The sequence below is a fragment of the Talpa occidentalis genome, unplaced genomic scaffold, assembly GCF_014898055.3.
Source record: "Talpa occidentalis isolate TD23 unplaced genomic scaffold, MPIMG_talOcc4v2.1 talOcc4.12, whole genome shotgun sequence".
Lineage (NCBI taxonomy): Eukaryota > Metazoa > Chordata > Mammalia > Eulipotyphla > Talpidae > Talpa > Talpa occidentalis.
The window spans coordinates 40,544,552-40,566,324 of NW_023601212.1; the positions used below are offsets into that span (position 1 = coordinate 40,544,552).

Below are 21,773 nucleotides of genomic sequence, written 5' to 3' on the forward strand. Positions count from 1 at the left end.
AATAGTGTTGGCACAGTTGCTTTCCGCCCCTTCGCGGTTCTGCCCCTTAAAGGGGCTAAATTGGCCTCCGCCTGGGGAGCATCGACCTCGGAGGGGGGAAAACTGCCGGGGCCTTTTTAAAAGGCAGAGCCAAGAAGATTCTGGGTTCTAGGACCAAGCAATGAGAGGCTCCGTATGGCCTCCACCCCTCCCTCCCCCTTCTGAGGTCAAATGCCAGTGTCAGTTGCGCCGTAGTCTGTGCGGTGAGCGGTGCAGGTAAGGATTGGCGCGAGGCTTGCGACGGGGAGCTGACCCTCTCTGACGCCCCGCTGCTCCAGATCGGGGTGTCTTCAGAGCTTCGTTTGCCGGCCTGCTGCCCACATGGCCCTCAGAGGGATCTCCGCGCGGCTGCTGAGCTGCCGATCTGGCCTGCGCATCCTGCAAGCCTGGGGTTCGGCGGCGGCACAGACTGGTCAGTACCTGACCAGCCTAGGATGGGAAGGGAGGAACTGGAGACGTTCCCTGGTCGACTTTCCCGTTCTGTTTTGCAGAAAAGAGCGGAAAGACACAGAGCAAAGCGACCAAGTGTAAGGACCCTTCGTCGCACCTTGCGTCTGCTGCCTTATCCAGCTGTTCACTGTTTGTCTGCCCCATGTCGGCCCTGTCCCAGAATACGAAGCTGCCTGGGTGGGGAGGCAGGGCCGTGACTAGGGCTAGGGGAACAGAGGCCTGCTTGCAGCCCACATCCACCGGGAGCCAGATGGGGGTGGAGGAGTGGGGCTGGTGATTGCGGAGAGGAGGGCGCTGGGGCCTGTGAGCTGGGCTGAGTCGCGTCCCATTTCCCGCCCCAGCCTTGCGTCCGGAGTTTGACTGGAGGGACCCGCTGGTGCTGGAGCAGCAGTTGACGGCGGATGAGATCCTTATCAGGGACACCTTCCGAACCTACTGCCAGGAGCGTCTCATGCCCCGCATCCTGCTGGCCAATCGCAATGAAGGTGACCAAGGCCTCCACCAGCCACTCCAGCCCTGCAGTGCTATTGATATCTGGGCTTCTAGGTCCCTCTGTCCCTGGGATGGGGGCTACAGTGGCCTAAAGTTAGATTTGAACTTGGGTATCTGTCTTTGCAGTTTTTCATCGGGAGATCATTTCAGAGATGGGGGAACTCGGAGTTCTGGGTCCGACCATTAAAGGTAGGGACACATTTCTCTCCACACTTGTAGCTCCCTAAACCCAGGCTTCCCAGTCTGTAAATCAAAGCTGCTAACCATCCCTCCATCCTATGGTCATGAAATGAACTCAACCCTCAGCCTCCATCTTGGGCCCTAGAAATCACTGGTCTTAGCTGGGCAGGGTTTTGTCCCCTCTATATTCCCTTTCCCCACCAGGATATGGCTGTGCTGGAGTCTCATCTGTGGCCTATGGGCTCCTGGCCCGAGAGTTGGAGAGGGTAGATAGTGGCTACAGGTCAGCAATGAGTGTCCAGTCCTCCCTCGTCATGCACCCTATCTACGCATATGGCAGCGAGGAACAGCGGCAGAAGTACCTGCCCCGGCTGGGTGAGTAGCTGCCAGGGACCCTCATGGAACATAGTCCTAATGGTCTGGAACTTGGGTGGGGCTGTCCCCCAGCCTGCCTTCTCTCCCCACCTAATGGATAGCACCAGTGGCCACCTAGATCTCCAGCTACATCATAGACCACACCTCACATGTGATCTTCACTCCCCCTCCTACGTTTGTCTTGATTTTGCTCCTTTCTTTCTCCTTCCTGATTGGCTTTCTCTGCTCTCCCTATCCCAGCCCAAAGTTTAAAGTCTTAACTTCTGGACTGGGTCCACAAGGCCTCACTGACCTTTCCATCTCATTGCTGGTCACTCTTTTGTTTGCCTTTCTTCAATCAGACTCAGCTACTTGAAATTCTGCAATGTACAACTGGCCTTTGCACATCCTGTTGCCTCTACCAGAACAACTCTTCCCCACACCTTTTCCTGCCCCCCTCCCCTTTTACTACTCTTCAAGACAGTGTAGCCAACTCCTTCCTGACTCCTGTGGGGGTCCATCCCCAACGTGTCTCCCTACCACCTGGGGAATGCCATGAAGGCAGGACCAGGTCTGCCAGAACCTGATTTGGTAGAAAGGCTGACAATTTTCATGAGGGGATGAATGGGAGACAGGCAGCCTTGTGACTTAACCTCATGCCTGCAGCCACTGGGGAGCTCCTGGGCTGCTTTGGGCTGACAGAGCCCAACCATGGGAGTGACCCTGGCAGCATGGAGACCAGAGCCCACCACAACCCCTCCAGCAAGAGCTACACCCTAAATGGGGCCAAGACCTGGTGAGAGACTTGGGTTGCTCAGGTGGGTGGGCAGGGGCAGGAGGGTGGTGGCCACATGCCTCACTGTCTGCCCTGCCTCCAGGATCACCAACTCGCCTGTGGCAGACCTATTTGTAGTATGGGCTCGGTGTGAAGATAATTGCATTCGGGGCTTCCTGTTGGAGAGGGGGATGCGAGGCCTTTCATCCCCCAAAATTGAGGGCAAGTTCTCCCTGAGGGCCTCAGCCACAGGCATGATTGTCATGGACGGTGTAGAGGTTCCAGAGGAGAATGTGCTACCCAATGCATCTGGCCTGGCGGTAAGCAGTGAACACCTTGGGAACTGGTCACCAGCTGGTGAATAGACAAATATGGTTCTTGTGCTAATGGAGTCCACATAATACAGTCATGAGTCACTTAATGTTGGGGACACAACATGTCCCCAGTGCATGAGAAATGCACTGTTAGGCAATTTTATCATTGTGTCATTGTCATAGAGTTTAATTACACAAAGATAGCCTACTACACATGTAGGCTTTATACAGAGACCACCATCTTATGTATGGTCTATCCTTGACTTGAATGCTGTCATATTGCATTACATGACTGTTGTGATTCAAGGAGTCTGCCTGACTCACTGATATGCAGAAACTGCCCCTTATGGGTGGCTATCTGGCTCATACAGCTCTGCCCATGAACCAGCTTTATCCTTTGGTATGTGTACATCTTCTTGTCTCCTTGCACTGAACCCTAGATCTGAGACTCCAACCTAGATCTCAGGCTAGGTAGAATTGTGTTCCAACCAAGAGTGAGCAGGCACTGAGCAAGCCTGCCATACACGTGATTTAAATGGCTGCCTCATGTCCCTCTTATTATACTGTGTGTCCGGGGAGGGGAATCCTCCTTACTCCATAGTTGGTTATACATAGGTCCTTTCAGCACCTCCTGGATGAGCCTGAGGCTCCCTCTGAACCCTACAGGGTCCCTTTGGCTGCCTAAACAACGCCCGGTATGGCATTTCCTGGGGTGCTCTTGGAGCTGCCGAGTTCTGTTTGCACACCGCCCGGCAGTACACCCTGGACAGGTGTGTGAGGGCTACAGTGAGATCTCCTAGGGATATGGGAGGCTTGGGTTCCATCCTTTACCCCACTGGTGAGCCCCTACCCACCACCCTGCCTAAGCACTCTCTGTGAAATGGCAGAGGAGTCCTTCTGAGCTGGGAGGGGCCAGACAGGGACAATGTGAGCTCAATAGGAGCTGAGACAGTCTGGGAAGGCTTCCTAGAGCTGTGGGGCCCTGGAACAGGACTGGGGAGGGGCTCCCCTCCTATACTTACTTACCCCTGACCTTGCCCACCTAGGATCCAGTTTGGCGTCCCATTGGCTAGGAACCAGCTGATTCAAAAGAAGTTGGCGGACATGCTCACTGAGATCACATTGGGCCTTCATGCCTGCCTACAGCTTGGCCGCCTGAAGGATCAAGACAAGTAGGGGCTTTGGGAAGAAGGGGAGGTACCTCATGCCCCTTCTGCACATAGTGGTAGTGGGCCCTGGGGAGAGGGTGTTCTGACTTGAGGCATCTGGGGACCTGTCCTTTCTCACCCTCTTGACCTTAAGGGTCCAGGGCTGTGCCCCTTGTCCCTCTTTGGGAACTCTGTCTGCTATGTGACAGTACTACAGGGAACCCCCTTTTTGGCTGGGTTTGCCCAGGGTATAGGGAGCCTGTAGCCTAGAGCAGGTTCATTTCTTCATAATCTAATGCTATTACATGTCTGTGCCACTCCCAGGGCCACCCCAGAAATGGTCTCCTTGCTGAAGAGGAATAACTGTGGGAAGGCCCTGGACATTGCCCGCCAGGCCCGAGACATGCTGGGGGGAAATGGAATTTCTGACGAGTATCATGTGATCCGCCACGCCATGAACCTAGAGGCTGTGAATACCTATGAAGGTGGGAATAGGGTCCCTGCAGGATGTATCACAGTGGCCTGACTGTGAGGAAGGGGGTGGGGACAATAGGACCCAGTCCTACTTCAGCTAACCCCACTGGCAGTGTGACCTGTGTCAAGTGCCCTCCATACCCTTCATCTGGTATGACTCCCATCAGAGCAGGGAAAGTGAAGTACTCTTAGCCCCTCTCCTATTATGCTTGGGAAGTGTATGTTCAAAGACTGTAGTAAGGTTTCTTGAATAGCCTGAATGGGGCATAGTGCCCAGTGAGCTGGTGGATGCCAGGGAGACAAAGTGCCTACAGGAATCATCACTCCTATTTAAGTTAAGAAAAAAGGTCAACTATTTATAGGTTGTGGTGTTTGTCCCTGGCAGCTCTTTGAGACTTGCAGGGGGCCCAGAACACCTGGCCTCAAAGGAAGACAGACATGGACAAAGATAATGAAAAAGAAAAAAAAAGGTGTACAATCCAGTGTGAGCCACACAGAAATACAGGGAGGAGGCAGGTACTTGTCTCTTAGGAAGAAAGTGGGACCACATTAGGCCCTGAGGGAGACGGAGAAGCTCTGTGTACTATTTAGAATGGGACATTCCAGAAAAACCTCAAGGTCAAGCACAGGGGTTTTCAGGTGGTTTTGTGAAGAAGATGGATTAGATTAGAGCTGCACTTTAAGAAGAAAATAGAATTTTTTTACTCTATGAAAGGGAGGCAGTGATCTTTCCTTGACTTCTGGAAGCTGAGGAAAAGCAAACTGTGCTGAGGGCTATAAAGTATAACCCAGACAAGAGGGCGTGGGAAGTGGATATGAGGTATTGGGAGATAGGCTGGTTGAGGCATTGTCTGATATTTGCTTTCCTGTCTCCCCTGTGGATAAGAAAGGATCTGACTCCTTTCTAGAGCTCACCAGATCTCTGCCTTTATGGGAATGAAACTTGGTAGGGTTGAAAATCAAAATGTTTAATCAACTATGCAGGGATGGGGGTAGGGAAAGTAAGTTGGCCAAGTATGGGGAGCACCAAAGCTGGGCCTATAGTAGGGACTAGATTCACAGTATTTTGGGGTGGTATAAAACTTTGGGTTGTTTTTTTTCCCCCACCAAAATGTATTGCAGAACTCTGAAAACAAATTTTCTCACTATAGCAGGAACTGTGGCCTCTGAGTCTTCTCTTGGCAGTGGTCACTAAGAAGGGATGATCTCGGTAGTTATCAGGAGTTGCCACCTTTGTGGGTCTGGTCTTCCAGAGTAGTAGCCTGGGGAGGAATATAAAGATTGATTTTAAAATTTTTTTCTGAAAATACTTTAATAATGAAAAAGTTATCTTTCGGTAAACATTTCATTACACTATAAATGAAAACACTATAATCCATTACAGACCATTACATTTCTTACCACTTAAAAATCAGAATAACTAAAACATTGACATTTTGAATGTTTAGATAGCTAACAACCATTCCTTTGCCTTCAGCTTATTCTGAGGAATGATGTTAAAGGGAAGTTGTAAGCTCTTAAGACTCAAACCACCTCTGCATTTGTCTTATCCAGGCACTCATGACATTCATGCGCTGATTCTCGGAAGGGCGATCACTGGGATCCAGGCATTCGTAGTCGGCAAGTGAGCACCCGTTACCCAGGAGACTGGATGGTCTAAGACCTGGGACCTGCGCTTAGGGAGGTGGCAGTTTTTATGGTGGGAAGTGAGAAACTCATTTTTAAATATCAAAATTTTCCTTTTGAAGTCATTCAAATGTGCTCCCTAAAAAGATGGGACTATACAGAGCTTCTCAACCCACTTTTAATGGTGGGTAGGAAAGGATTCCGATTATCTTAGAACAGAAACTCCTCTTGACAGGGTGCAAGGAGAGACTAGGAGACATAGAAGCAACCTCTGAGAGACCCACCTGGCATCTGAGAGACCCACACCTCCTTCCCCTGCACAAGAGTTCCCTGTGTGCCCTTGACCCTTCCATTTAGGGAGCCATGCCTTAGGCTAGATATTGGAGCAAAAAAAGGGTGAGAGAGAGAATAATAAAGAATCTGCACTCTTGACCACAGTTTGGACCACATTTACTTGTAACCACCTGGAAGGTGCTGGGACAGGGAAGGATTTTCCCACGGCCCAAGGGAACTGGACTGTGTCTGAGCCTTGGTCTCCGCTAGGATAAATAAACTAAATTAGGCATTGCTGAGGGCTTAGGGGTATGGGCAGACCCCTCCTGCCCACAGGAGATTTTGCTTTTTGTCACCAGAGACGAATACATAGTGGTGAGAATAACAAGTTGGCTTCTCTTCTTGGACACACCATGTCGGGGTGGGAGGTGGGTGGCAGGATGGAGAGGAAGAAGAGAGAATATGGGCTACAACCAAGATAGCAAAGGCACGACTTTGCCAGTGGCCCCTGTGGGGTTGAGGGCTAGGCACTGGCATCCTTGTTTTCTGATGACATGTACTTTCAGCTTAGCCCATTAAATTCTCCTTCCCTGCTGTGCCTCTACCCCCATCCCCACCCTGTATGAGTTTGCTTGTACCTCAGGCTGGAGACACAGGTCTTTGTACACAGTCTCCACTGTGTGACACGCTTGTTTGAGCTCTGTTTCCAGGTTGCTGATCTTTGCCATTTTCTGGGTGAATTCTTGGAGTTTCTCCTGAATGATCTTGTTGTGGTGATTATAAATCTGGTACATCCTCTCCTCTAGCTTCTCTGTCAGGTCAGAAACCTTTGAAAGAATAAGATGTGTTCTTGGAAAATCAAACAAGATGCATAACAAGTCATTTGGATCAAATGGATCTCTTCTATTTCTGCAATGTATTTTATAAAAATGGTAAAAGCAACTCTAGTTACTGAGGCTAAAATAGCCTATATGTCAAGTTATTTTTTAAAAGCAAGATGCAAAATTATGAGAATTAGACTCTTATTAGTAAACAATATACAGACACTGATTTGTAATGATGCATACCTGAAATTTATATTATAATGCAATGTTACATGAATAAAAAAAAATCTAAAAAAAAATGGTGCAAAATTACATATATATTATAAGCTCAATCAGGTTGGGAAGAATGGACTGTAAGAAACCATGCAACAAACTGCTCTCTGGGTGGTGGTATCAGGGATTTTTTTTTTTTCCTGCTATGCTATACTATACTCTCTAAATTTTCTTTTAAAAAAAAAAAGATTTTTTTTTTTAATGTATACAAGAACTGGGGTATGGCCAGAGGTGTGGGGGGAGAGAGGATTCACCAGAGACAGAGTGGGGAAGAGAACAGGCAGACTGACTGAAACACACTGCTGAGGGGAGCAGCAGGTGAGTCAAGAGAGGTCTGCCGCATCATGTGGGTAGCTCCCTGGCCGGGGATCGAACTCATGCTGCAGTGGCTGCGAATAGCTTCATAGGTTGTGTCTTAACCCCTTGTGCTACCAGGGAGGCCCTACTTTCTAAATTTTCTTTTTCTTTTTTTAAGATTTATTTATTTATGCATATAAGAACTGGGGTACAGGCCAGAGGTGTGTGGGGGGGTGAGAGGATTCACCAGAGACAGAGGGGGTCACAGAACAGACAGACTGAAGGACACTGCTGAGAGGAGTAGCAGTCAAGTTAGGAGAGGTCTGCTGCACCATGTTGGTTTCTCCCTGGCTGGCCGGGGATTGAACTTGTGCTGCAGTGGATGTGGATAGCTTCATAGGTTGTGTCTTAACCCCCTTGCACCCCTACTTTCTAAATTTTCTGTGATGCATCAATCAGGGTGTTCACTAGTAGGGATGGAGGGAGGGGGGCCGGGGAGAGAAGTCAATGTGATAGAGATGACCTGTGGACTCCAACTCACAGGACCCACTGTGCATCAAGAACAACCAATAGCATCAGGTAGTTAGATGTAAATCCAACCATGTCGAGATGTCTACTCTCCCGTTACAAACCATCCAACTTCTGGAGGACATCTGTGTATAATAAGGCAGGCAGGTTATGCTCAACACCCTGCTCCCATAGCCATGAGCCCTTGCATGAATAAGAGGGCTGGACTGAGGTACAGAAGGACCTTGGTTCCTTGTCCTGGCTATCACTCAGGCAAATTATTTGCAAACATTAATTTGCCCTTCTATAAAACAGAACCAATCATCTCTTCTTTGCAGGATTATTGTAAGGGTGAGGCTGAAGTGTGGGTATTTCATGCACCACACAGAGAACATAACACCCTTCCTTTTCACCTCTGGCATAGTGAACCTCCCAAACAATGAGTTTTGCATTGTCTAAGTTTATGTCCAGGTAGTCTGTCACCTTGATCTTAAGGCTGTCCCTGAAGTTGGTCATGAGTGCGTGGTCCTTCTGCCTGCTCTCGTTGATGTTTTCAATCAGTTCCTGGGCTCTTCTCTTTAGCATGTCGATGCTGGAGTCCAGAGAGGAAAAGTAGGGTCCTGACTTCCCTTCTAGCATCAGCTGACGGTTGGCACTGGAAGTGGTGGCAGAAGGACTAGAAACCTGACTTCTGAAAGTAGAGGAAACTGAGATAAGCACAAAATGCTCTCAAGTGGCTGATGAGAATTAGTTCTAGGTAGTGGGAGAAGCTGGGTTGCCTCCCATGGGCAACACTTGGCTATTTCACTCACACACCTGCTCTGAGACACAGATGATACACCCCTATTTTATAACAGAAAACTGACCCAGAAGTCCACACAAAATCTGCCCAATGCTGTAGAACCAGGAGATCTGCCTGAATCCAAACCCCACAGTCTCTTATTACACCCAAGTGCTGCTTTAAAATGGATTCTGATAATATTATAAATAGTAAGATGCTCTTAGATGGTCCTGTCATGAACTTTCTGTGTCCTTTTTCATCCTTTTCTAAACCTACTAGGTTATGCCCACAGCACGCAGACCACCTGGGGCTAGTGTACCTGCATGTCCTTAGTCCCACCAAGTGATATGGCATTGAGTTAGTTATGCTATGAAGACATTAATTTGAAAAGGTATCTGCTACCCTTTGTTCATCACAGCCTGTTCACCATAGGCAAGAAATGGAAACAACCTAAGTGTCCTTGATGGATTACTGGATAACAAAGATGTGGTATATATGCACAATAGAATAGTATTCAGCTATTTTTAAAAAAGGGTGAAATCCTGCCATTCATGACAACATGGGTATAGCTTGGGGGATCATGCTAAGTGAAACATGTCAGAGAAACAAAAATATCATATGATTTTATTCATCGGAAATATTAAGAAACAAAGCAAACCAACAAAATAAAAACAAACCCTTAGATTCTGACAAGAGAATAGTGATTACCAAAGGGTAAGGGAGTGGGGGTGGGAGGAACAGGTAAAGGGAGTCCAGAAAAACTGGAGGTTGATGGATGATGGAAAAACTGGAGGTATTAAGAAACAAAGCAAACCAACAAAATAAAAACAAACCCTTAGATTCTGACAAGAGAATAGTGATTACCAAAGGGTAAGGGAGTGGGGGTGGGAGGAACAGGTAAAGGGAGTCCAGAAAAACTGGAGGTTGATGGTTGATGGAAAAACTGTAGGTTGATGGATGGTAAGTAGACCTTTGGTCATGTGCCTGGTATGGTGAATACATATGTGTGGAGACGTGAAACTACTCCTGAAACTTATGCTGCTGCACCTCCCCCTGCAGTGACCTTTAAGGCTAATGGCTTTCGCCACGGTCCCTAGGTCCGGCTGGGCAAGGAACCAGCGTGCAGGGGAGTACAGTTCCCTGAAGACATAGATAAGACAGATGCTTATCATAAGATAACGACCACCAGGAACCACTACAAGAATGCTACTACAAAAAACCTTATCTCGTCTTTCTAGAACTACAAACTTTATTCCCTTATTGTCTTTCTAAACTTCCTTCTTTCTTCTATAAAGGTCATTGGTTGTTAATTAAAAAAATCATATGAAATCCTTAACACAAGGCTGACTCAAATGAAACATTACTAAACCCTGTAATAATTAAAATATAGTTTAGGTAAAAAAGTAGTTAGTAAAACAAAAAATGCGATTATATAGTTTAAAAACAAAACTAATGGTCTATCTACTTAGGAATGAGGCTAGGTCCAGATGTAAATCACTGCCCTGTCAGTGATAAGCTAAACCCATGAGCAAGCTGATTTCGTTGATATTCATTGTTCCTATGCTTTTAGAAAACATATATATACTGGTCACAAACTCAAAAAGAATTACACTCAGATTTACACTCTCTCTTGAAGTGTGTCTGTTTGTCATTTCTTTCGCCGAATCCCTGACCACCCTGCGCAGTCTCTCAACCCCAAGACGGCCTCATCGTTCACTGCTGTGCTGGTCTGCGGCATTATGCAGTGTTGTAAACCTATGTTACATATAAAAAGTTATGTGAAAAAACTAAATATGCAGTGAGTTATATTTGCCTCATACTATACATGTGACTGTGATTTTGTAATTAAATGTTAGCCAGTGAAATAGCAAAAAAGGGACAACTGTCTAATATAGCTAATTGAATAAAGTCAAATAAAACATAACTATTAAATCAGGTATGCAGGAGACAACTTTAGATTGGGGCAAAGACCATACAAATCTAGGGTTCTGCACACAGATCACTTTGTCAGGGCCTGTAGGTTTTCACCATGTATTGAAATCACAAAAATAGAAATTGTAACATATTATGAATGATATTTTATGCAAAAAAAACAACAACAAACAAACCTGCAATCTGTTCAGCAGACCCACCAGTATTTTATTTTATTTATTTATTTTTTAAAGGTTTATTTATTTATGTATACAAGAGCTGGGGTACAGGTCAGAGGTATGGGGGTTGAAAGGATTCACCAGAGACAGAGTGGGAGCAGAACAGGCAGACTGACTGAAATACACTGCTGAGGGGAGCAATGGGGAAGTCAGGAAAGATCTGGTGCACCATGTGGGTAGCTCCCTGGCCGGGGATCAAATTTGTGCAGCAGTGGATGTAGATAGCTTCATAGGTTGCGTCTTCACCCCTTGTGCCACCAGGGAGGCCCCTCCACCAGTATTTTAAATTAAGAAACAGGGCCTCCCCGGTGGCGCAGCAGTTGAGCGCTGGGCTGTGAAGCTGTCTGCAGCCTCTGCAGCACTGGTTCGATCCCCAGCCACCGGCGAGGGTCCCACATGGCGTGCAGACCTCTTCTGCCGCACACGCTGCTCCCCTCAGCAGTGTACTTCGTCAGTCTGCCTGTTCTGCTCCCCACTCTGGCCCTGCTGAATTCTCTCACCCTCCCGCGCTTCTGACTGTACCTAGTGCTTGTATAAATAAACAAATAAATCTCTTAAAAATAAATAAATTAATTAAGAAACAATGTTTAGGGAGTTTCTTTTTTTCCTTTTCCTGTTTATCTGCTTTACCTGATCCGTATTTTCTATCTGCCAGCCATTGTACCAGACTACATGCCTCTTCTGTTTTATTTTTTTAGCCCACTGCCTAATAACTGTCTGGGAAGGAAGTTATTAACTCAAGAAAAACATGTTCACATTTTGTATTTTAAAAAATTACTCACATTTTGGCCTCTCTGGTGTCACAGTGGGTTGAGCGCTGGGCTGTGAAGCTGTCCGCAGCCTCTGCAGCGCTGGTTCGATTCCCAGCCGGCCAGGGAGAAACCTACATGACATGGCAGACCTCTCCTGCCTCGCCTGCTGCTTCCCTCAGCAGTGTCTTCGGTCCATCTGCCTGTTCTGCTCCCTGCTCTCTCTGGTGAATTCTCTCACCCTCCCATACCTCTGACCTGTACTCCAGTTCTTGTATAAATAAATAAATCTTTAAAAAAATTATTTACATTTTGATATAATGGGCAAAATGGGATAAACAATATAGTCCCTTTTTAGCAATAATTTTTATTTTGGGGGGAGCCTCCCTGGTGGCACAAGGGATTAAGTGTCAGCACAATGAAGCAGCCTCTGCAGCATGAGTTCAATCCCCGACCAGGGAACTAACCCACATGGTGCAGCAGACCTCACCTGTCTCGCCCCCTACTCCCCTCAGCAGTATATTTCAGTCAGTCTGCCTATTCTATTCCCCACTCTGTCTCTGGTCTGTACCCCAGTTCTTGAATGCATAAATAAATCAATCTTTTAAAAAAATGATTCCAGAAACAGTGAAACCAGAGCTAGAGAACTGGGTGGGTAGTCAGAGTTGTCATCTGCATGAAAGTCAGGCTTGAGGGTCTGGCTGTGTCCTGGTCCTCATATAGATACTTTCTGCTGCATGTGTCTTTGATTTGACCTGTGAGACCTAACCCACATCACTGGCTACATTGAGAAGCCATCGGGACCCTATGCCCCTCTCTTCACTGAATATGCTGGTCACTTATCGCCATCTCCCCAGACGGCTGTGTCCCATTTATCTCCTCTTTCCAGCATCCAGCATGTAGTAAGTCCTCAACTGTTGGATGAATTTATCACACTTTCCATCCCATTGTTTCCTCTCTCTGGATTCAGAGAAGGTAAGATGCTTGTGTGGAATACATTTGTCAAGACAGTCTCCAATTGAGGCACAAGACTTACATAGTCAGGTAAAGGCTAGCTAACCAAAGTCTCCCTGAGGACTCTTGAAAAAAGATATTTTGCTATGGGACAAAGGTTTACTAAGGCGTTTAGAACCTCTGAGACTGTAATTAGTCATCTTTCCAAAGAGGAGATGAAGGAGACTAATTCAGACCTGGGACTGAACAGTCAGCCTTTTACAACATTTGGATGCCTGTGAAGAAAAGAATGGGTTATTTTTAAAAGGACAGACATGCTTTTGCAGGGTAATAGGATTGGAGTTTGGGTTCAAGAAAATCTCGCCTTTGACCTTCCTGAGATTACAGCATTTTACTGGCCTTCTACTCAGCCTAAATTGGGGCTCCATCATGTCAAACTCTTGCTAGGGGTCTTAGCCCCTTTTTCTTTTAACTCAGTATCACACCCACCCATCAGAACCCCGCCCTAGGGTGTCCCTGGTGGCATAGAAGGTTGAGCACAGCACTGTGAAGCTGTCCGCAGCCTCTGCAGCACGAGTTCAATTCCTGGCCAGCCAGGAAGATACCCAAATGGCATGGCAGGCCTCTCCTGTCTCGCCCGCTGCTCCCCTCAGCAGTGTTTTTGGTCCATCTGCCTGTTCTCCCCACTCTGACTCTGGTGAATCCTCTCACCCTCCCACACCTCTGGCCTGTACCCCAGTTCTTGTATAAATAAAAATAAATCCTAAAAAAAACCCCAAAACACCCTACATCTCCACAATCAGGCAGTATGTAGCCTTTTCTCTTGTCAGGAACTTGAGTGACACAAACAGGGTTGCTGCAGAGCCCTGCTCTCCAGCCTCTGGAGGCCCTCAGAGCCATTGGGCATTCAGTCTGTGTTCTGGTCATCTCCCTCTCTCATTCCAAACCTCCTGTTCCTGACTACATATTGGCCTCCCTTCACCCTGAGCAGATTCAGAAGTAGTGGTCTGATAATTCCCCTGCCACTCTCCCAGAAATGTATCCATAACCACCCTTTCTCTTTACAAATGCCCAGCTCAGCAGGTAAGTGAGGTGTCCCATACCTTTGCCAGGCTCTTGACCTCATCCCCTCTGTACCTCAAACACCAAGACTTCCTAAGAGCCACTTTCCTTCCTTTCATGGTTCTAGGAAGAGCTGCCAACACTTTTTGAGTGCATTTGTCACACCGCCCTCCCTCTTAATCAGGTTCCTGGCCCAGTCTTTAAATGAAGCAGCACCTGCCAAGGTCTCTAGTGACACCTGGTAGACACCTCAGACCATAACTCTGACTTTAGGAAGTAGCTGATGCTACTTCCCCTTCATTCTCACCTTCTCTTCCCTTCAAACCCTTGTTTCCTGACTTGCTCTGCAGCCAGGCGCCCATCAAATCTCCTCACTGTCAGCCTCTCCTGCTAACCTCCTAGGACCCGCCCCACAGTGCACAACCTGTCATCCACCAAAGGCAATCTATAGACGGGAATGCCTGGCAGTGCCTTTCCCTACCTAAGTCATGTTTCTTCTAGAAAGTCTTCCTTGGCAGTACATGCACACAACACCTACTATGTCACTGTCTGCCTCCCTTCTGGTCCAAAGCCTTCCCATCTGGTCTCTGAAAGGGCTAGCTGAGCCTCTCCTTCATCTCTCTAGAACCTACTCCACACAGTAGGAGGGATAAAGATGTATCAAATAAATGATTTACCATCCACACTTCCATGTCCCCCTAACATCACTCCCAGCCTGTACTGCCTTCCTGACTACCTCTGTGTCTGCTCCACTTGGCTGTCCCAGAGGCATCTCAAACTCCCCTGCTTGCACATCAACATAATCATCTTCCACCAACCCAATTTTGTCTTCCCTCCAGCCAGTGAATGACATATGCCAGAAACTCAGCAGTCAGCATGGAACCCAGCTCTCTATTCCTTCATCTCCTGTCCAGAAATCCTCTCCTTTCCATTTCCTCAATCACTCTCAAATCTAGCAATTCCTGTCTGCCTAGTCATTTGCCACCCCACACCTGTCATTTCTCATCTAGGTCCTAATGACCTCAGAACTGTAATCTTATGTCCCAGTCCTGCCCCACAGCCTAAAAGAGTGCCTCAGCTGCCACCAGATGCAGTCTACATTTTTCAGCAAAGCACACAAGGCCCTCCAGGGCCCTTGGCATGTTACCTTGTTCTAGTCTTCCTCTCCTCCCACCCTTCACTCCCAGCAATTTAAAACCTTCCACAATCTTACCAAATGCACCAGCTCTATGCCTGAAACTACTATTCCTTTCTGCAAACTTCACAAGGCAACAATGGAGCATCCCCCACTGCACCTTAGTCTAATCACCATGTTGCCACAATTTACACACGCAGGGAGGGAACTGTCTTCTAATCCCAAAGGCAACACAAATCCTCATTGAATACCTAACTGAAAGAGCTACCCTGTTCATGTCTCCTTGAACCAGAGGCTGCCTTGTTATCCATACAGTGTAAAGATCCTGAAATTACAATCAATGAGATAACCAGGTGCTTGCTTCTTTTTTTGTAATAGTTCACAACCTGCTTGAGCTGCTTATGACCCAAAGTCACACCTTTCTCGGGCTCGAGGGAAGAGCCTGGAATAAGTCTTCTTGGCAGCTTTGCAAATGGTGAAAAATCACTTGAATCCAGATCATTCAAATTTCGTTGTGGGACAAAGACCTGCATCAGCTGTCTGAAAAGAGCTTCTCCAATTTTCCAACCTCTCTTTTGGGGATATATTCCTTTCCATTTCATTTTTCTTAATACTCAGCAGCTGCATATAATCAGGATGCTAATGAATCATAGGCTTCCCTGGGCCTGCATTCACCAATTAACTTTAATAAACAAAACTCATGGTGTCCTCTCTGCTGGCATCCCCCATTCCTAGGCCTGCTTCTGCTGCTGAACCCTGGACCCAGGCCAGGAAATGGAAGTCGTCCCAACACAGCAGGCCAGGTGTGTGCAGCCTGCTCAGGGGCTGGGCAGAGGGAGGTCAGGGTGGGAGCTGTGAAAACATCACAGTGCTCATCTGTTGCAGCCTGTCCTTCGAAGAAGTTCCCAGTGCAGCTGTGAGGTTTAGGACAGAGTTTCAGAGCAGGGCCCAGGTTGGCAGGGGGCCTAGTTATGTTGGAGGAAATGGGTCTTAAGCAGAGAGACCATCTGTTCACTCCAGGTAAAGCTGTAATTGGCAGGTGTATGAGCCAGCGCCACCCACTGGTGGGCCCTCCCCCTGTGGCCTCTAACAGATATACAAGTAAACAATCCACCAGCCACTTATGACCACCGCAGGCAGCAGTCCCAGGAGGCAAGGCAAGCTAATCAAACATTCAAGGAGGAACACAACAGACTCTGGCACTGGGGTAAAATGTTTTGCTGAAGTACAGCCAGGAAGGGGGAAGGTTTAAATAATCACCCTCTGCTTTTCTCTCCCAAAATATGTTCACATTTTAATCCTTTCACTGACTGTCTGCGGCTGGAGCTATTAACTGGTCCTTGTATTAGTTTCTAATCCATCTTGTTTTTGGCTCAAAGCTCTTGTGGAACTCTTGAAGTCACTAAATGATTGCACACAAAAATTATCTGTGTCTCCTTGCCACTTAGAAGTGGGTCTAAACATGCTATTTGTGAGAAGACAAATCAAACGACTTTGGTCACTTCCTTTTTTCCAGTCTCTAATTGATAGCACACATCTACAACTATCCCAGTCTGTGGCTTGCTTTAAAACTAAGGAATCTGAGAGATAAGGGGAGGTTGGTTTTATGGCTGGAGTCCTCAGGACCCTGTAATACTTGAGCCTGGTCTGGTCTCCCTCCCCTGGTGAGATGCCAACATAACAGAGACTCCCACAGCAACATCTTCAGTGTCTCGCCCCTATGTTCTGGGTGTGGATGGACACATGTTCACGTGGATGCCCCCGGTCACCTCAAATTCAACAAGGGCAAAACAACACCTGTTAGAAAGTACAGTGGGGAGCAGTGGTGTAATGGTAAGCATTTAGCAACTGGTTTGGGAAGGGGTGTTAGTGGTGGTGGTGGAGGGAAAAGCTCTGATTTGTAGTGTTTGCCAATTTCCAAGGTGCAAAGTCTCCAACTAGAGTCAATTTTCAGTTAACATGGTGAAGTCATTAAAAGCCAGATTGAGAAGAAATGCATAGAACTGGTTTCTGTGAGACCTAGTAGGAGACAACCCCCAGATACTAGGGCCAGGAGATACCCTTGGCTCATCCACTTCCTCATGCCTCGCTAACTGATCCCCCGAGCTTTTATCCATCTGTTGTGCTAAACGCCACCCTGCACAGGAGCCTCCATCTGATCTTCCCATGCCCACTAGTGTCCCCACCCACCCAATGTCCACAAAGTAGCCAGTGGTGTTGTTGTTTTGTTTTTTTTTAAAGATTTATTTTATTTATACAAGAGCTGGGGTACAGGCCAGAGGCATCGGGGGGTGAGAGAATTCACCAGAGACAGAGCAGGGAACAGAACAGGCAGACGGACTAAAGACACTGCTGAGGGGAGCAGCGGGCGAGACCGGAGAGGTCTGTTGCGCCATGTGGGAATCTCCCTGGCCGGCTGGGAATCGAACCAGCGCTGCAGAGGCTGCGGACAGCTTCACAGCACTGCGCTCAACCCACTGTGCCACTGGGGAGCCCTGTTGTTGTTGTTGTTTTTTTTAATACAATTCCCCTCTTAGATATCTATTCCAAATAAATGAAAACCTACATCCACACCAAAACTTGTACTTCGCTGTTCACAGCAGCATTACTCACAAGATTCAAAAACCACAAAACACCTAACTGTCCATCAACTGATGAATGAATAACCAAAATGTAGTAGATTTATAATACAGGATATTATTCAGCCATATAGAAGAATGCAGTTCTGATACATGTTATAACACAGATGAATCCTGAAGACATTATGCTCAGTGAAAAATGCCAGTCATAAAGGACCACACAATTGTATGATTTCTTTTATATGAAATGTCCAGCTGAGACAACTCTACTGACAGAAAGCAGAGTAGAGGTTGCCAGGGGGTGGAGAGGATACAGACCTTACATTTTTCACAAAAATTAACTTAAAATGTATCAGACTTAAATGTAAAACACAAAAACTATAAAATTCCTAGAAGATATCATAAAAGAAAACCTAAGTGACCTTTTTTTTTTTTTAAAGATTTATTTATGTAGGAATACAAGAACTGGGGTATGGGTCAGAGTTGTGGGGAGTGAGAGGATTCACCAGAGACATAGTGGGGAACAGAACAGGCAGATTGACCAAAGTAAACTGCTGAGGGGAGCAGTGGGCGAGTCAGGAGAGGTCTGCTGCACTGTGCTGCAGTGGCTGCAGCGAGCTTCATAGGTTGCATCTTAACCCCTTGCGCCACCAGGGAGGTCCCCTAAGTGACCTTCTTAGATACAACACCAAAAGCATTAACCAAGAAAGAAAAAATTGATGAGATGAATTCATTAAAATTGAAAATTTTTGCTCTTCTAAAGACAGTTAACATAATGAAAAGCAAGTCACAGAAAGAGAGCAAATCTGGGGCCTCCCTGATGGCCTTGGGGTTAAGTTTCAGCGCTGTCACCACTATGGCCTGAGTTCTATCTCTAGCCAGGGAGCTAACCCACATATTGTGCAGCAGACCTCTCCTGTTTTGCCTGCTGCTCCCCTTAGCAGTGCATTTCAGTAAATCTACCTGTTCTGCTTACCACTGTCTCTGGTGAATCCTCTCACTCTCACCCCCTGTATGTGGGGACTACATACCAGTTCTTCTACGAAAAAAAAAAAGAGCAAATCTTTTCAAAATATAAAGGCTGATAGCCAAAATGTATAAAGAACCCTTAAAACTCAACAAAAAGAAAACAAAATATCCAATTTTTTAAAATAGGCAAAAGTTCTGAATATGCACTTTACTAAAAGATATACAGATGGCAAATAAGCATATGAAAAGATGTTCATATTTCATCAGAAAATTGCAAACCAATACAAGAAGATTCTATCATACAATGATTGGAATGGCGAAAGATTAAAAATACTGACAATACCAAATACTATGCTAATGAGGAGGTACAACAGAACTCTCATTTGTTTCATTTGGGAATGCACAATGGTACAGACACTTTGGAAGAAGGTTCACAGAACTAAACATACTCTTACCATATGATCTAGCAATTTTGCTCCTTGGTATCTACCCAAAGGAGGTGAACACTTATATCCACACAAAAACCTACATATAATGCTAATAGTAGTTGTATTGATAATTGCCAAATCAGAAGCAACCAAGATGTCCTTCAACAGGTGAGTGCATAAACTGGTACATCTACATGATTACCTAAAAGGAAATGAGCTATCAAGGAGGAAACTTAAGTGTTTATTACTACAGACAGAAAGTTAGCTCTGAGAAGTCAGGAAATCTGATTTGTTCACTGCTGTAACCCTAGCATCGAAAAGAGTGTCTGGCCAAAGCAGACCCTCAATAAATACTTGTGAATAAACGTGCAAAACAAAACCTTTTCAAAAATTTTTGTGTAAGGTCTCCCTGGTGGCACAAGGGGTTAAGATGCAACCTATTAAGCTATCGCCAGCCACTGCAGCACGAGTTCGATCCCCTGCCAGGGAGCTACCCACATGGGCAGCAGACCTCTCCTGTCTCGCCCGCTGCTCCCCTCAGCAGTGTATTTCAGTCAGTGTGCCTTTTCTGCTCCTCACTGTCTCTGGTGAATCCTCTCTTCACACACACACACCTCTGGCCTGTACCCAGTTCTTGTATGCATAAATAAATAAATCTTTAAAAAAAAAAGTTTTTGTGTAGAACTAGGGTATTGGGCAGAGGTGTGGGGGGTGAGAGGATCCACCAGAAACAGAATGGGCAGCAGAACAGATTTACTGAAATACACTGCTAAGGGGAGCAAAGGGCAAGATAGGAAAAGTCTGCTGCGCCATATGGGTTAGCTCCCTGACTGGGGATTGATCTCATGTCGCAATGGCTGGAGACAGCTTGATAATACTGAGACTTAACCCCTTGCACCATAGGGAGGCCCAGTTCTGTCTTCTTAAGTATAAATAGAATTTGAAAACTTCTCATCACCTCCATAATCTGAATCCATAATCCAGAGTTACTCTGCACCTAGATTATTTAAAGTGTCTCCTCACTGGTCACCTTGCTTCTACTCCTGACACCCCCACAGTCTGTTCTCTTTTACATGGCAGTAAGATGGAGCTTCTTAATTCTTTAGTCCAGAGAGCTGCAAATGTCTGTGAAGGGCCAAACAGTAAAATCTTTTCAGAATTGCAGACTACTCAGTCTCAGTTGCAACAACATAACTGTAGAAGCAGTGATAGCAATGTGGCTATGTCCCAATAAAATTTTATTAACAATAGTGGGGCCTCCCTGGTGGTGCAAGGGGTGAAGACGCAGCACTATGAAGCTATCTGCAGCCACTGCAGCACAAGTTCGATCCCCACCAGGGAGGTGAACCACATGGCACAGCAGACCTCTCCAGACTCGCCTGCTGCTCCCCTCAGCAGAGTGTTTCAGTAAATCTGCCCGTGCAGCACTATGAAGCTATCTGCAGCCACTGCAGCACAAGTTCGATCCCCACCAGGGAGGTGAACCACATGGCACAGCAGACCTCTCCAGACTCGCCTGCTGCTCCCCTCAGCAAAGTGTTTCAGTAAATCTGCCCGTTCTGCTCCCCACTTTGTCTCTGGTGAATCCTCTCACCCCCACACCTCGGGCCTACACCCCAGTTCCTCTACCCAAAAATTAAAAAAAAAAAAAGTCATTAGTTGTCCTACTCATGTACAGCCCTCCCTTAAGGGTGTTTGTTCTCCTAACATCAGTTCTCCCTAACATTATGGTTCACCTGTGACCTCCACCACTAAGCCTTGACCGTCCCATATAAAATGACCACTTGCCACTGTTTTTCCTCAAAGGCGCTTGGCATCCCAATTGCTATACAGTCCTGTGTTTACAGTCTGTCTTCTCAAGAGTGTCAGCTTTGTTACCAGCACTTGTAACCATGTCAGACCGGTGGATGCTTGACCAGCAAATCCGACAAATATGCCGGGAGCAGCCCCTGGCATATAAACAGGAGAAGGACCAAGGGGTCTGTTTGGATCTGAGGGCGGGGTTCTTCCTCACCTAGCTGACCGCCGACCTGCTTCTTCTTGGCGGCTCTCCTCATCCGGCTGCTGCTCCCTGCTCTCCCCCAGCAGCAGTGGCTCCTGTTTCTTGCCCTCTGCGTGGGGCATGTTCACCTGTGAGCACAGCGAGCACTCAGGAGGCGCAGTCGGCAGGGCAGAAGTGATTAAACCCCCCCTACTTCCGATTGTTCCATGCCCGGAACCTCGCGTGCTGACTGGAACTCCGCGGCCTGGTGGAGACCCGGAGGAGATGGGCGGGGCTGGGGCAGGCCCGAAGAGTTTGGGGTTGGGGAGACCCCGCGGCTGGGGCCTGGGTGAAGGCAGGGGCTCCAAGGCACCTAACTGGTGTGTGTGTGGGGCGGGGGAGAGGGCCTAGGCCTTCAAGAAATAAGAGGTAGGGGGGGAAAGAAGGGGAACGAGTGCAGTACAGTGCATGGGTGTCTCAACCTCTCTCTGCCCTCTTCCTGCCATGCGCCATGCATGAACGTCGTCCCTGACCCTGGATGTCAGCGCGTGTCAGTCAGAGTGAGCCCTTCAGTCAGTCAGGGTCCGGTAGGTCTGTCAGGAATTCGGGGCCCAATCCGACGAGGGATGGCTCCGATGGTAGGAGACAAGTGGCTGGGCTCGGGTTCACCTGGGAAATCTGAGATTTAGACCGTTCCCTGCCCGGTCGCCCGCCGCCCGCCGCCCGCGACCGAGCGAAGGAGGGAAGCCCGGCATACTCCCTGTCGCTCCATCCCGTCCTTTCCCGCCTTCGCGTTCGCACACTTGACGCATGCGCCGACCTCCACCCCCACCGCCCCGGCCCCACACACTCCTCCTCCTAGCACGTGCGGCGGCGCGCGCTCCTTGCAGTCTTTTTGTAAGACCTGCGCGCGCAGCGGGGCGTGGCTAGCCGTTAAGTGGCGGTTGGGCCGTGCCCCA

General features: G+C 47.4%; 2 protein-coding genes across 4 annotated transcripts; one reads left to right on the top strand and one right to left on the bottom strand.

The window, feature by feature from the left end:
- The first annotated feature begins 19 nt into the window (after positions 1-19).
- GCDH (glutaryl-CoA dehydrogenase) lies at positions 20-7,240 on the top strand. Of its 2 annotated transcripts, none has more exons than XM_037505931.2 (12): positions 20-451; positions 531-566; positions 831-974; positions 1,108-1,170; positions 1,366-1,536; positions 2,182-2,311; positions 2,394-2,610; positions 3,271-3,374; positions 3,651-3,776; positions 4,077-4,237; positions 5,781-5,850; positions 6,088-6,160. In XM_037505931.2, exons 1-12 carry the CDS (start codon positions 361-363, stop codon positions 6,125-6,127), a joined length of 1,353 nt encoding a protein of 450 aa, XP_037361828.1. In that variant the 5' UTR covers positions 20-360; the 3' UTR covers positions 6,128-6,160. The 2 variants fall into 2 exon arrangements, with proteins under 2 accessions (XP_037361828.1, XP_054549274.1); XM_054693299.1 differs by having other exon boundaries at positions 22-451; positions 5,781-5,846; positions 6,088-7,240.
- Positions 4,524-21,634, bottom strand: SYCE2 (synaptonemal complex central element protein 2). Of its 2 annotated transcripts, none has more exons than XM_037505932.2 (5): positions 21,297-21,527; positions 20,848-20,963; positions 8,510-8,717; positions 6,764-6,952; positions 4,524-5,488 (listed from the first exon to the last, which is right to left on the bottom strand). In XM_037505932.2, the coding sequence occupies exons 1-5, from the start codon at positions 21,318-21,320 to the stop codon at positions 5,444-5,446; spliced, it is 582 nt and encodes a 193-aa protein (XP_037361829.1). In that variant the 5' UTR covers positions 21,321-21,527; the 3' UTR covers positions 4,524-5,443. The 2 variants fall into 2 exon arrangements, with proteins under 2 accessions (XP_037361829.1, XP_037361830.1); XM_037505933.2 differs by lacking the exon at positions 21,297-21,527 and adding an exon at positions 21,572-21,634 and having other exon boundaries at positions 4,526-5,488.
- Positions 21,635-21,773: the final 139 nt, after the last annotated feature.

What these genes read in the sequence shown, in the direction of transcription:
- GCDH (XM_054693299.1), top strand. Translation starts at nt 361, where the DNA reads ATGGCCCTCAGAGGGATCTCCGCGCGGCTGCTGAGCTGCCGATCTGGC. An exon ending in TCTGGGTCCGACCATTAAAG is followed by an intron (nt 1,171 to 1,365) that starts GTAGGGACACAT and finishes TTTCCCCACCAG; the next exon opens with GATATGGCTGTGCTGGAGTC. An exon ending in GATCCAGGCATTCGTAGTCG is followed by an intron (nt 5,847 to 6,087) that starts GCAAGTGAGCAC and finishes TCCTCTTGACAG; the next exon opens with GGTGCAAGGAGAGACTAGGA.
- SYCE2 (XM_037505932.2), bottom strand. Translation starts at nt 21,320, where the DNA reads ATGGCAGGAAGAGGGCAGAGAGAG. An exon ending in CAGGAAGAGGGCAGAGAGAG is followed by an intron (nt 20,964 to 21,296) that starts GTTGAGACACCC and finishes CTGTGCTCACAG; the next exon opens with GTGAACATGCCCCACGCAGA. An exon ending in ACCTGTGTCTCCAGCCTGAG is followed by an intron (nt 5,489 to 6,763) that starts GTACAAGCAAAC and finishes ATTCCTCCCCAG; the next exon opens with GCTACTACTCTGGAAGACCA.